General features: G+C 39.2%; 1 protein-coding gene across 1 annotated transcript in view; it reads left to right on the plus strand.

Moving 5' to 3' along the window:
• The window catches only part of ADGRA3 (adhesion G protein-coupled receptor A3), a gene marked incomplete at both ends in the record, with an annotated part of 124,116 nt that extends 120,887 nt beyond the window's left edge, over positions 1-3,229 (plus strand). Inside the window, 2 exons of the mRNA XM_080697664.1 lie at positions 1,751-1,846; positions 1,987-3,229. Of these exons, the coding sequence (XP_080553790.1) occupies positions 1,751-1,846; positions 1,987-3,229 (1,339 nt within the window). The remainder of the gene's footprint in view (positions 1-1,750; positions 1,847-1,986) is intronic.
• Positions 3,230-14,457: the final 11,228 nt, after the last annotated feature.

Consider the following 14,457-nt stretch of genomic DNA (forward strand, 5'->3'; position numbering starts at 1 on the left):
CCTGTAATTTCTTATACATGTTTGGAAATCCAGTGCTCAGCAGCCAGATATCACTTAGAGGGGACAGAAGATATGTCCCCTTTGCTTGTTTGTTTGTTTGTTTGTTTGGTGCTGGGGATCAAACCTAGGACCATTCTACTTTCAAGCTTTTTACACCCCCAGCTTTTTTACTTTTTATTTTGAAACTGGGTCTTACTGATTAGGCCTCAAACCTGAAGTCCTCCTGTCTCATTCTCTCAAGAACTGACATCCACCACCCCACCTGGCACATACTATTTTTGAAGCCATGAAAATAGATCTTTTGAGGATAAGTCAGTTAAGAGAAGAGAGATCCATAGGTTGCATCCATGTTTAATGCACAAGTCCATGGAAAAATCCCTGTGAAAAAGAACCCCTTGTTATGGTGATCGTCCCCAGGGGAGAGTGGTTTCATGGAACATAAGGGGTGCTCAGCTGTCTCAGACTCACCCACAGTGTAGGATGAGATCAGGTGCCTTTGTCACCAAGGGAAGGGGTTGGCAGTAGCCTCCCCCTGCAAAAGGAAGTCAACAATGTAGGCATGAGTTTCTTTTTGCAGGAGTTTGGGTCTGAAGGGAGAAAGAAAGGAGGTGGTAGTTCAAGGACAGTTTTAGAAGATGGGGGAAGTTTGAATATAGGTATAAGCTGAAAATTAGAGGCAGTAGAGGAGAAGATTTTAGAGCCCAAAGTTTGCCTTTCATAAAAACAGGAAGTTCCCAGGGGTACGAGGCCCAGAGAAGATGGCAGAAGCCACAATAAGTTTTAGAAAGTTTGCCTTCGTTCCAGGTAGGAAGCAGATGGGAGTTAGCATGTCAGGAAGAAAGGAGAGTCACACATCTTAGCTTCCTTTTTATCTGTGACATAGATGGTTCTAGTTCTGTAGGGCAGTTAGCAATTTCTTCAGCAGTACTTATTTTATATTTAAGGATTTTAGTAACTGGGTAGGATGAAGAAACATTACATGGAAATATGTTATGAATATTGCCTTTATCCAGCCCATTCAAGATTTAGGGCCATTTTTCAGGAAGGGGAAATGGAAAATTAAGATTCTGGCTATACCTAGGGTACCCAGTAAAGGCAGAACTTTCTTTATAGAGAGATCAGAGATGTTCTGGCCAGAGTGTTTTTCTTTGTGGGACTGGTCACTGCCATTTCCTCAGTTCTTATTGTACCAGTGTTGTTGGCTCTCCCCTGTGATTCTGTGGGAAGGGAGTCCAGGGGCCTCTTCATTCTGAGAAGCTGCTGGGATCCAGATGCCCTCCTTCCTCCATCTCAGTTGACAAGGATGTGACACCGAGCTGTTAGAGGGCCTGAAACATGCAGGCATAGCTGAACATTTCTTGATAATTAATGCATTTTTTTTTTTTAACCTGGACTGTGGCTCAGTGAGATCTTCCAGTGTGTTTTATAACTGACTGCATTTCCAGTTCACCTTCCTGTAGTAACTGATTATTCCTTTGCCTGTCCACAGGGTGGCAGGAGCTGACCAGTTTTTCTCAGCTCTGGAACTTCCTAGGCCTGTTGCTTTCAAAACATGTCCAAAAATTAAAGCAATCAAAAGCTTGTTAGCACACACACAAAGAAAGGCAGCCTCCAAAAGTTAACTCGCAGTGTTTTATTGGAGTAAGAATAATTTTTCAAGGAATGACTTCTGAAGTACGGAGATACTTTATAAAACAAACCTTAGAAAAACAGAATAATGAGCAGTTATTCTCATTGTTCCTGCTCGCAGGTTCTACCTGATTGGTGGTGGGATTCCCATCATCGTTTGTGGCATTACAGCAGCAGCAAACATCAAGAATTATGGCAGTCGGCCAACGGCACCCTAGTGAGTATTTTGTGTTTTCTGTGTACCTGACACAGTTGCTTCTCTTACAAGTATTATCTGGATCCTAGAGCTTAGTGAAGATTATTAATGGTTTCTTGGAAGACATAGTATTTGAGCTGGTTCACCGTGTTCTCTTCTAGTTGCTGGATGGCGTGGGAACCCTCCTTGGGAGCCTTCTACGGACCTGCCAGCTTCATCACTTTCGTAAACTGTATGTACTTTCTAAGCATATTTATTCAGTTGAAAAGACACCCTGAGCGCAAATATGAGCTTAAGGAGCCCACGGAGGAGCAACAGAGATTGGCTGCCAATGAAAATGGCGAAATCAATCACCAGGATTCAATGTCTTTGTCTCTGATTTCTACATCAGCCTTGGAAAACGAGCACACATTTCATTCTCAACTTCTGGGGGCCAGCCTCACTTTGCTCCTGTACGTCGCACTGTGGATGTTTGGTGCCTTGGCTGTTTCTTTGTATTATCCTCTGGACTTGGTGTTCAGCTTTTTTTTTGGAGCTACATGTCTGAGTTTCAGTGCATTTATCATGGTTCACCATTGTGTTAATAGGGAAGATGTCAGACTTGCCTGGATCATGACCTGCTGCCCAGGACGGAGCTCATATTCAGTGCAAGTCAATGTCCAGCCCCCCAACTCAAGTGGGACAAATGGGGAGGCACCTAAGTGCACCAATAGCAGTGCAGAGTCTTCATGCACAAACAAAAGTGTGTCGAGCTTTAAGAATTCCTCCCAGGGCTGCAAGCTAACAAACTTGCAGGCTGCTGCAGCCCAGTGCCACAGCAGTCCTTTACCTTTGAACTCCACTCCTCAGCTTGATAATAGCCTAACAGAACATTCGATGGACAATGATATTAAAATGCACGTGGCACCTTTAGATGTGCAGTTTCGAACAAATGTGCACACAAGCCGCCATCATAAAAACCGGAGTAAGGGACACCGGGCGAGCCGACTCACGGTCTTGAGAGAATACGCCTACGATGTCCCAACAAGCGTGGATGGGAGCGTGCAGAATGGTGTGCCTAAAAGTCGTCCAGGCAATAACGAAGGACACTCGAGGAGTCGGAGGGCCTATTTGGCCTACAGAGAGAGACAGTACAACCCACCCCAACAGGACAGCAGTGATGCTTGTAGCACACTTCCCAAAAGTGGCCGAAATTTTGAAAAGCCAGTTTCAACTAGTAGTAAAAAAGATACATTAAGGAAGCCAACTGTAGTTGAACTTGAAAGTCAGCAGAAGTCTTATGGTCTCAATTTGGCCATTCAGAATGGACCAATTAAAAGCAACGGGCAGGAAGGATCCTTGCTCAGTACAGATAGCACTGGCAATGTTAGGACTGGGTTATGGAAACATGAAACTACTGTGTAGCGTTGCTGGGCTTTCTAGGCAGAAACCGATATAAACTGTGATTTTTCACATTCCTTTAAGCTATGAACATTTAGAACAAACTGTTTACAGCCACTTTAGTGATTCAAAACAATTTTTAATAAACTTCTAAATTTTGAATTTTACTTATTTTATACCCCCCAATTTTTTGTTCTTTTTGTAGGAATTAAAAAAGGCGTTTAAAGAATTGTCAAATCATCAACAAGACATTATTTTGGGAATCTGAAATGTAATTTTCTAGAATTTGTAATATCTGCTTAGCATTTCAGGCTTGTATTTAATAAATAAATAGGTGTTTGTGATTGTGCTCGTCTTTTATTTAAAATGTAAAAGCATTTAGCTGTATTTTAGTGAAGTTTATGCAGGTTATTTTAATGAGATGATCATAAATTGATTATCACATAGATCAGTTGACTAGTTATACTGAATAGCACGTAAATCAAAGTGATTTATTTTTGTGTTTTATAAATACAATTTTAAATGCTATGTTTTTTTTTAAGGCTCATAGAATGGCATTTATAAATGGAAATGCCTGAAAAACCTTGTCTAAGTTATATAATTTTGCCATGTCACTCTGATCCGCTTTATACTGTTTTCAGTATTTTTGTAGCTTTTCAATGTTTTATAATTGGATTTTGTTTTCTTACTTATTTTGGGGGAGTGTGTGTGGGGGCTACGCATGTGTTACTCTTGAATGTAAATGAAGGGCTATCAGATAAGGCTTATATCCACTCATTCTTGATTCTTTTTTTCTTTTTTTTTTTTTTTACTTAAGCAGACAATATTCTTTAGGTTCTTGTTAAACTACTGACCTCAGTTCCATTCCATGGCAAGTAGTTGTTTCCAAGGCACTTGCAGCCCTAACACTTCTGTTCTGAATCTCACTGGGGTTCCCAGTACCTTCCTATGCAAGACAGCACCTGAAAAATTGCACAACTTAGATCTACTTTCAGCAGAGGTCTAAAGATTTGAATCAAATGAGACCCAAAACTCCATATTTAAAAAATGCAATCAGCTTAGCTTGATAATCAACTTCAGATTCTAAGAGATTAACTGCTTACTTACAGAGAGCAATCTCAGTGATACTGCAGGACCACCCATTGTCCTGTAAATGTCCACTTTTGATTAGGATACAACATTAGAAATATAGTACTTTGCAGTGTGAAACTAGTACTTCTATCTAAGCCTCTTGGTAGAGATGTTCTGCTTGGTGGGGAAAACAAAGCAACCACAGGATAGATTTGCCATTTGTACATTTAATGTGCTTCCTGGCTCAGGGACTCCTGGTAAGTTGATGTATTAGGTACAAACCAGCGTTTGGAAATGAGAAAGACAAACTAGTAAGAAGAGGAGTGAAGCTGAGCACAGTCGTGCACACCTATAATCCTCGGCTGAGGCAGGAGGATTACAGGACAATTCACAGTAACATAGCAAGAATCTGTTTCAAAATAAAAATAAAAAGGGCTGGGGTATGACTTAGAGTTAGAAGCCTTTGAATTCAATCTCCAATTCTATAAAAGGAATAAAAGTAAATTACTTCTTTATCACTGTTGTTATTTTCCTCTGTAATTTCCCAGTGCATTATTTGGTGTCTCATCTGTTTGCACTGTTGGTCGACGCTGCACATTGAGAGATCTTTTTGACTTCCTTTATTTCCACTTCTGCACAGAAAATGAAGACTTTCTCTTTTTAGAAATACTCTTCATTCAATAATTGTTTGTTCATTTAGATAGAACTTTTTTTCAGCATCAGAAAGAACAGGAGCCAGGGGTGGGGAAGGTCCAGAAAAGAAATCAAACCCTTAAAGGAAATGAAGATTCCATTAAAAACGTTTGGTGGGGAGCTGGGTGTGGTGGTGCATACTTATAATCCCAGTACTTAGGAGGCTGGGTCAGGGGGATCGCAGGTTCGCGGCCACCATTTAGTGAGGCCCTCTGCAACTTAGTGAGACCCTGTTTCAAAATAAAGCATAAAAAAAAAGTAGGACTGGGATGTAGCTCGGAGGTAGAATGCCCTGGGTTTTAATCCCCAGTACTGCAAAGACAAAATACAAAAGATGTCCAGTGGGATTTTTGTTTCTCAAAACATAGGAAGTGATGAATGATGACTTTTTGCATCTTTAGTATATGATTGAATTAAACTTTGATGTTTGTGTATATGGCATGAATAATGTGTTGTGTCCCCCCACTGGCTTTGTCATTTATGATTTATAGTTTGTCCCTGGCCCATATTTCTGCATTTTTTCATAGAATTGTAAACAGTAGATATTTCAATTTCCTTAAAGATCAGTATGCTTATTTTTCTCGTTGAAAAAAATGTGTCTTCTGAAAACAAAGTATTTATGAGTGGTTGGACATGCTATAATTTATACTATGTCTAGGACTAGGTTCATATTTTCTGGTGCTATGATCACTACTGTGCTTGCTACCATATTTCATTGCTTCTACAGTTATTATCTATAATTTAATCAGACTTAATTATTGTCCTGTTTGTCTTAAGTTTCAGTTTCATAAAGAAGTATAATTGGTTATACTCTACTTAGAAGAACATACATGACTTAATCTTATATCCCATGAAAATTGTCTGTTTAATCATATATGATATACCTACTATAAACATATTATTTATATAACTTGAAATCAGCCTTATTCTTTTAAGAATTAGATTTATAGCCAGGCACAAGCACAGGACTGTAATCCTAGTGCTTGAGAGACTGAGACCAGAGGGTTGCAGGTTCAAGGCCAGCCTCAGCAACATAGTGAAACCCTCAGCAACTTAGTAAGACCTTATTTCAAAATTAAAATGGGTTGGGAGTATAGCTCAGTAGTAGAACACCCCTCAGTTCAATCCCCAATGCTATCTTCCAAAAAAAGAATTAGATTTATATACTAATGTAACAGTATATTTATATTTTAGGTCGTTAATAAGTGGTAACTGTTTTTTAAATCTAAGTATTTTTTTTGGATATGCATATAGCCATTTAAGTCCAATTTTAATGTATTTATATCAATTATAGATACAGATGGCAACTTATATAGCTGATGACTGGGCTCATTGTGGAGAAATGGCAGTGTTAAAATAGATGTGTGTGGGTTTTAGGCATTGAGTTCAGACTGCTCAAGCTGAAGTGATTAGGAACATAAAAAATTGAGTAAATGAACCAAAAGCATCTGATACAGGAATTAAGTGAAATCATCAAGGAAAATGATGCATACAATAGTAATCAAAGACTTAAAACAAATGCTAATTCTGTTTTTCTTTTCAGATTCCAAGACTCATTTAATTTTAATATAGTCAACCTCCATATCTGGGTTTTGTATTGACATATTCAGCCAACTCTGGATCAAAAAATATTAATGTGTCTTTACGGAGCATGGATTTTTTTTTGGTAATTATTCATTGAGCAATATAGTATAACTACATAGCATGTGCACTGAATTATTATACATATTCTAGAGATGATTTAAAGTATAGGAGGATGTGTGTGGGTTATATACAAATAGTATGCCATTTTATATAACTGGCTTGAGCAGCTGTGGTTATTTATATCTCTCAGGGTCTTGGAACCAATCCCCCACAAAAGATAATTGTATTTACTATAGTGCTTATATCTGAGAGATGATTTGATTTTTATAATTGTAATATTTCCTAAACTTAAGTCATCCCATTACTTTTGTTCATTTTGCCATATTGTCCTTAATATTTATACTAACACAGTCATGTGGGTCACTTTCACATTGTTTTCTCTGAAATACATGCAAGTAATAATAAATCAGTTTTATTTGTATTAACAAAGCAAATTCTTCAAGGAATAATTTGTAAGCTGTTAATGCTAGAAATCTGACTGCATGTTGCTTGGCCTTAGACAAAGATGAGATGTCAGTCAGTAGGAAGATTCTGGCTTTTTAAAGTATTGATATTAAGTCTTTTCTAAACTATGTTGGGGCCTCTAGTTTATAGCCATATCTTTTATTGGCCCAGTGGAGAATTTGAGCTGGTGATTATCCTGGGATAGAGGAGTCTTGTTCAGTATATATTAGCTTAATCTCTGTAGGTTGAGGTGTCCTGATCTTTCTACCCTTTGTGTATGTAACCCAGCTCCAAATGACATGAAGCTCAAGGAGGCCTTTGGTTGAGGGTTTTCTTAGCCTCCTTTTACTGGAGATGCCACAGGCCAAGAGGTGGATACTGAGTGTGAACGTATAAGACCCTAATATTAAAAAGCCCCAATTTATACTATTGACTGATTCCTTCTCTTACAGAGTTCAGTGCTTTGTACAATAGTCCCTGGCTAAAATAGCTTTAGACTTGAGTTCAACAAACTTTGGCTTCATGTTGCTTGAAACATATTGACCTTCTAATTGCATCCTATTTATAAAATGAGAGAAGACAAGATAATATGTATGTATGTGTTTAATGCATTATCTCTTGTTGCCATCTGGTATAATTTATTATCTGCCACTGCCATCTGGTTTGAAAAGATACTGATGAAGACCTTTATCAGAGGATTCCAGGTAGGCTCAAAAAGTTCAAAAATATTTTCACAGAACTCCTCAGATGCATTCCTAGCCAGGTTGTTTCAACGGCAAAGAATCCAGCTAATCAAACCTTCAATTTTCCAATCAATGTGTTCCCTCTGTCTTAGCAGATAATACTTGATGAAGATTTACTTTTCAGATGAATTTAGGTTGTTCAAATGAGGAAATATACTTGTAAGATACGATTCCTTGCAAAGCTGATAGTCATGAGAAAAACTCAAGTTGAGGGCTGTGTTGGAGACTCATTCCACAGCACAGGACCGAGCTCTAGTGCTCTCAGTAGGGTGTTATAAGTGTACATTACTTTATAAGACAGAGTGAAAATGCAAACATAGTGTTCAATTATGCTTGACAGTTTGTGTTGTTTAGTGAAATTTTTTTTGTCTTTTTTTGTTTTGATATCTTCCTTTAACTTTTATGTTGAGTCTGAGGAGAGTGCTGTTTGAGAAAACGTACCATTTCAGGGCTACAGCACAATAAAGATTGTCACTGAAGTTAAGTCTGGGATGAATGCTGTCAACCTAGCAGCTTACCTTTTCTAGCTTCTCCCATTTGGTGCCTTTTACCCTTCTCTAGGCCCTTCCTGAAGAATAGAGGATGGCACAGAGAAGGGTTTTGTTGCTGTTTCTACCTATGGTCCATTGGATTAAATGCCTTTGAAGCCATTATAAAGTTTGAAGCCATTATGAAATTCATTATAAAGTTGGGAAATTAATTTAGCTGTATGTTCAAAGGGAAAGGTTTTGGTTAAGAGATGCCACAGGGATGGATTTCTGGCATGTATAGCTGAGCTTTATTTCCCATTTAGTTTTTCACCACATCTTAAAAAACCTTTCAATCTCTTACCTGTTGTGGGTTCCAAATGGAAATGCTCGGTTACAAGGTAATTTGCAAATTATGTGTTGGTCATTGTCTTAGTCATCTTGGGCTGCTGAGGCCAAAGGTCCATAGACTGTAAAATGCATTTCTTACTCCTCTGGGGGCTGAAAGTTCAAGATCAGGGTGACATATAACGGGGTTCTACTGAGATCCCTTTTATTGATAGGCAGAACCTTCTTGGTCCATCCTCACATGGGTTAGAGAGATTATCTGTCTTCTGTCTCTTCTTACAAGGCCACTAATCCTATTTCTAAGGATTCCACTCTAATTACCTACTTACATCCCAAAGGCCCCACCTCCAAATACCACCATGTGAAAGACTAGGATTTTGAAATAGGAATTGTGGAGGGGGATCAAAACATTTACTCTGTAGTATTCTTCTCTTGCCCTTGCCCAACTTTGCTTCTTTTTTTTTTTTTTTTAACCTATGCAAGGTGCATTCACTTTATCCCCAAAGCCCCAAGACTTAATTTCAGTACCATTTCTAAAGTCTAAAATCCTATGTCACTACCATTTCAACTAGGTATGAGTGAAACTCAAGATAGGACTTATTCTGAGGTCAAATTCTCTCTGTGAAGGCAAATCAGGAAGACCGTGATGGAGTAGGACCCCAAGGCAAGCTTGTTTCTAACTCATCTTGGGAATTCTGAATTGAGCAGTGTTCCACATCCCAGACTACCTTCATGGGACGTGGGAACTAAAGACAGAGAAACTAAAAAATATCTGCAAGGATGCTTTTAAACATCAAAACAAAAAAGGGGAAAAGAAGCAACAAATCCCTGAACATGCAGATGTGAGAACAATAGCCTGTGCCCTTGACTGGTAGGAACATTGGAAATCCCCCAAAATCTCATGCCCACAAGTCTGAGACTTACTCCACAGACAGTGAAGGCACCAGACACAGAATTGCACAGCTCCATGGCAGAAAAAGGCGACCAAATCTACCCACTCATCCCCGAACCCTGCATCATTAAAGACCATAAAAAGAAGGTGGGAAGACACCCAGACCTTGGCTGCATGCTGTGAATGAGGAAAATACCAGGCTTGGAAGTCACAGACCAGCCTTTGCTGGGTAGAACATAGATTTCCAGTGCTAGCTTTGGGATGGACACTCCACCTAGCACACAGTGCTTGGCGCTATGCAGACAGACACACCAACCCAGGTCTCACTAGAGGCACTAATGCTGGGGCTGTAGACTAAGTTTTTTTTTTTGTTGTTTTTTTTTTTTTTTTACAAGTTTCTGAGCAAGTAGGGATGCTAGAAATGTGCTTGGGAACCTTTGGTAGTAAGTGGACCTTAAACAGCTGAAAACATCCAAACAGACCCAGGAAGCCCAGCAAGGCTAAGTACAAGAGTTTGTTCTGGTTATTTGTTTAGGTTTTTTTTTTTTTTTTTTTTTTGGTGGTACTGGGGTTCCTGGAAGCCCTTCTACTTCTGGGCTACACTCCCAGACCTATTTTTACATTTTTATTTGGGAACAGGGTCTCCTAAGCCAGTGCACGCGGCTGGCTTCGAACCTGCGCGATCCTCCTGTCTCAGCCTCCCAAGCGCGGGGATTACAAGCGTGCGCCACCACGCCTGGCTTTTGTTTAGGTTTTTAAAATTAGTTCTTGTTGTTGTTGTTTGTTTGGGTTTTTAAAATTAGTTCTTTTGGTGTTGTCATTGTTTGTTTTGGGGGGATTTTTTTTGGCTAGTTTTTTTTTTTTTTTCTTTTTTGCTGCTGCTGCTATGTGTTTATGTGCTGGAAGGTTATTGTTATTTTTCTTTTTCTTTTTCCCTTTGTGTTTTTTTCTTCTTTCCTCCTTTTCTTTTTCTTTCTTTGTAGCAATTCTGGAAATTGAGCTTCTAAGACTCTTATGAACAAGTACTGGGTGAATGCCCTGGGCCACACAAAAAAACCCTAGGTTAAAAGAGCCTCTTCCCCACGGTCAGGGATAGGTTCTCCCTGGTCTTCCACTCCACTCTGCCTCAACAATAACAACAATAAAAAACATATAGGTAGGGGTACAGGCTTGGAACTCAGCTTTGGAACAACATTCACTTCTAACAAGCCTCAATCCAAGAAAGAAGAACAACAAAGAACCATCTGTTGCCACAATATGATTATCTCTTTTTCAACAAGGAAATTTTACTCATTTTGGGGGTAAACAGCTCCTAAGGTTCATTTTTATTTCTTTTGATTCTCCTTTCCTCTTGTATGTGCATATATGAGAGACTGTGTTCTGTTTTACTTGTTTGTTTGACTTTCAAGTGCACCATTTTGCCTATGTCTTGTATTTTGTCCATTTCCTACCACTATATCTATATATTCTACACTGTTTTACTAGAGTTTTTCTTTTATTTTAGTATTATTTTCTTTATTATCCTTTTTCCTAACCTTACTTAAACTCTTATTCTACTTGATTCTATTTTCTCCTTTTTCCTATTCTAGAATCCTCACTCTTCTGCCTCACTTATTCTTTACCTTTGATTTCATCACTGTTTGCCCTGATTCTTCTAAACCCCTACTACTGAGGCTGTACCAGATAGGAGAACTAACAGGATGGACTTCCAGGAACTAAGGACAGGCCAATTGCAGCTGATAAATAAAGCTACCCAGCACTCCATATATAGGTTAGAAATGCACAGGACACATAAAACACTGTCCTGCCCCTTAGAGTCTACTTCCTATTAGGGAGGAAACAGGCAGGTTCTCAGTACTTACTTAAGACCTGGTACTTATAAATGCTCCCATCACAGGCAGACAGTCCTGGAGTAGCGGCAACTCTACAGAACAATAGAGGGATGATACAGGACATAGACAACAAAAGCATTGTAGTATGGCAATATTCAACAGGAAGCTGTGAATACTCATGTAGCTGAGACTATTCACTTTTAAGATATACCTTGAGATAAATATATACCTCCAGAATAGGGTATTATAAAGGGTGAGAGATTGTATATAAGAAATCCAGAGAGAGAGGGAGAGGGAGAGAGAGGGAGGGAGGATACAAAATATTCAACAAAGATACAAATTTAAGAAACCTGAAAACATGAGAAAAAATAGCAAGGAAACAATGAGCTCCCACAACAACTGAGTTTACTAACTCAGAGGTGCAAAGAATGCCAGAAAATTCAGAAATTTAATAGTATAAAATAGTTCAAGATTTCAGAAAAGATTTCAGGGAGAGCTCAAAAGAAATGAAAGACCATATAAACAAACTGAAACTTTGAAGAAGAATCAAAAAGACACTGAAGGAAATGAAGGATGCCATAAATATAATGAGAACATCAATACAAACCATCAACAGTAGACTAGACCACCTGGAAAACAGGATCTCACTCTTAGAAGATGGCCATTCAAGAAAATGAACATATATAATTATGAAAAGTCAATTCAACAGCATGAGCTGGGCATCCAAGAGATTTGTGATAACTTTTAAAGTAAAAACCTAAGAATAATAGGCATAGATGAAGGTTAAGGACCTGAAACCAAAGTAATAAAGAATCTCTTCAGGGAAATAATAGAGGATTTCTCAAACATAGAAAATGAGGTCGATACACAGGTATAGGAAACACAGAACCTTTACTAGACAAGATTAGAGAAAAGGCTCATCATGCACTTAATAGTTGAGTAGTTGAGTTGACATTCAGAAGCATATCAAGAATCACTCCAGACTTCTCAAGTCATGAAAGCCTGGGGGGCTTAGATCAACGTATTCCAAACCATGAGAGAAAATAACTTTCATCTATACTCACCAGATTGTGTGTGTGTTACTAGGGATGGAACAATCCAACAAGAAGATATAACAATAGTCAACATTTATGCTCTGAACATAGGTACAACGACTTATAAAACAAACTGTGACATTGAGTTTCACGTAGATCTCAGCACAATAATACTAGGGAAGTTAAACACTCCTCTCAAACCACTAGATCAATATTTCAAACAAAACATCAGCAAATGTCCCTCAAATTTAAAGAACACCATAAACCAATTGAACCTATTAGACACAGAATATTTCATCCAACTACAGCTCAATACACATGTTTTTCAGCTGGTCATGGAACCTTCTCCAAAACAGGCCAGAAAGTAAGCACAAGCAGCTTCAAAAACTGACAAAATTCCCTGCATAGTTTTAGACCATAATGGAATGATATTAGAAATCAACAATAAGAAGACCCAAAGAAATTTCATAAATTTATGGGGACTGAATACCACACTGTTGAATAAGGAATAGGTCATTGAAGATTTTTTTAAAAAAAGGAGAAATTAAGAAATTTCTAGATACAAATGAAAATAGAGACATAACATATCAGAGAACAACAACAACAACAACAACAACAAAAAAAAAATACAAAAAGAAAAACCAGAAGCGGAAAGGAAAACCTTTACTAGAGTGAAGGAGGGTACCTAACTGAAGGAGATGGGAGGGAAGAGAAAGACTTGAAGAGGGAAACATTTCAATGGACGTGATGTACATACAGAAACTTGTCAAAGCCAGTCACTGCTGAGCAGGGATTGGTGGGGAGGGAGAGGGAGTGGGGTGGGAACTGGGGGAAGGCTCAACAGGTGCTGTGTGTATATATGCTTCTATCACTCTGAAATGTATCAAGACATACAATTACAATGCACCAATTAAAATCCCCCCCCACACTGGAACCAAATATATGCTTCCAAAACAGTGGTGGAATAGGCAGAAGATAGACTTTCTCACTCCAATTAGGAGGAACAGTGACAAGTCTTCAGTAAGTCTAAAACTCAACAAGGAAAGTTCTGTTCCTCCTTGAAATTCATCTTTGAGAGACTTCCAGGAAGATGGCGACTGAGAAAAGCAGTGTTTTAGAGTCCTGCTAAAACTCAATCTCTGTTGCCACAAAATCAGCACTTTACATAGCCAGAAAACATCATCAGCAGAGAAATAAAAAATGTAAACACAAGGGACAGATAAAAAAAAAAAAAGACTAGAAGAACAACCAGGGACCAGAAATCAAGCCCGAATTGCAGCAGCAGAGCCACACTGGCGTCATCTTCCCTCACAGCACCAGGCTCCAGAGAGGAAAGGTAAACAAGGAGCTGAGGTGAGCAGCTGCAGATCATTCGGGTGCAATTCAGCAGTTCTTTCAGCGCAATGAACACCTAAAACTCCCAGTGGACAAGCTTTTCATGCCTTCCAGGGACTCAGAACAGAGCTCAAAACCAGAAAAGAAATACGCCAGCCTTACAGCTGAGGGCGTGGCAGTGGCGCCATATTGCCAGCAGGGCCAGCCTCACAGCCGAGGGCGTTGCAGCAGCGCCATATTGCCAGCAGCGACAGCGAGTTCACCACGTCCTGCCACAGCTCCAGATCTGTGTGCACAATAACCATGAGTGTAATTGCGGCCCCTAAAGGAGAAATCGCTGTACTGCATTTCCACGGACTTGCTTAGCTTTGGTAATTTCATTGGGTCAGATATTTTGCAGTCCAACCCAGTGAAGGAGTAGCAGTGGCAGAGATACCACACCCTAGCTGCAGCTCCCTGTAGAAAAACACCCAGCCCGGCACCCCCACAGTCTCGCGCAGCCTCAATTAACTTCTTAGGTATGAGACTTTGAGATACAACCCATTAAAGGAGAAGTGGCGGCTGAGATTGCAACAGACTCGAGATACAGAGCACTCTAAGTGAAGTCGTAGTGACCCAGGGAAGGCACAAAATTCTGAAATCATGGGAAAGAGGAACAACAATAGAGCAATGAATGCCCACAACCCCACAACATCAGAAACTGATAACACAGAAATTCAGAGATCTCCAGAAGATCAGGAAAATAACTG

This window comes from Muscardinus avellanarius (genome assembly GCF_963383645.1).
Source record: "Muscardinus avellanarius genome assembly, chromosome: 6".
Classification (NCBI taxonomy): Eukaryota; Metazoa; Chordata; class Mammalia; order Rodentia; family Gliridae; genus Muscardinus; species Muscardinus avellanarius.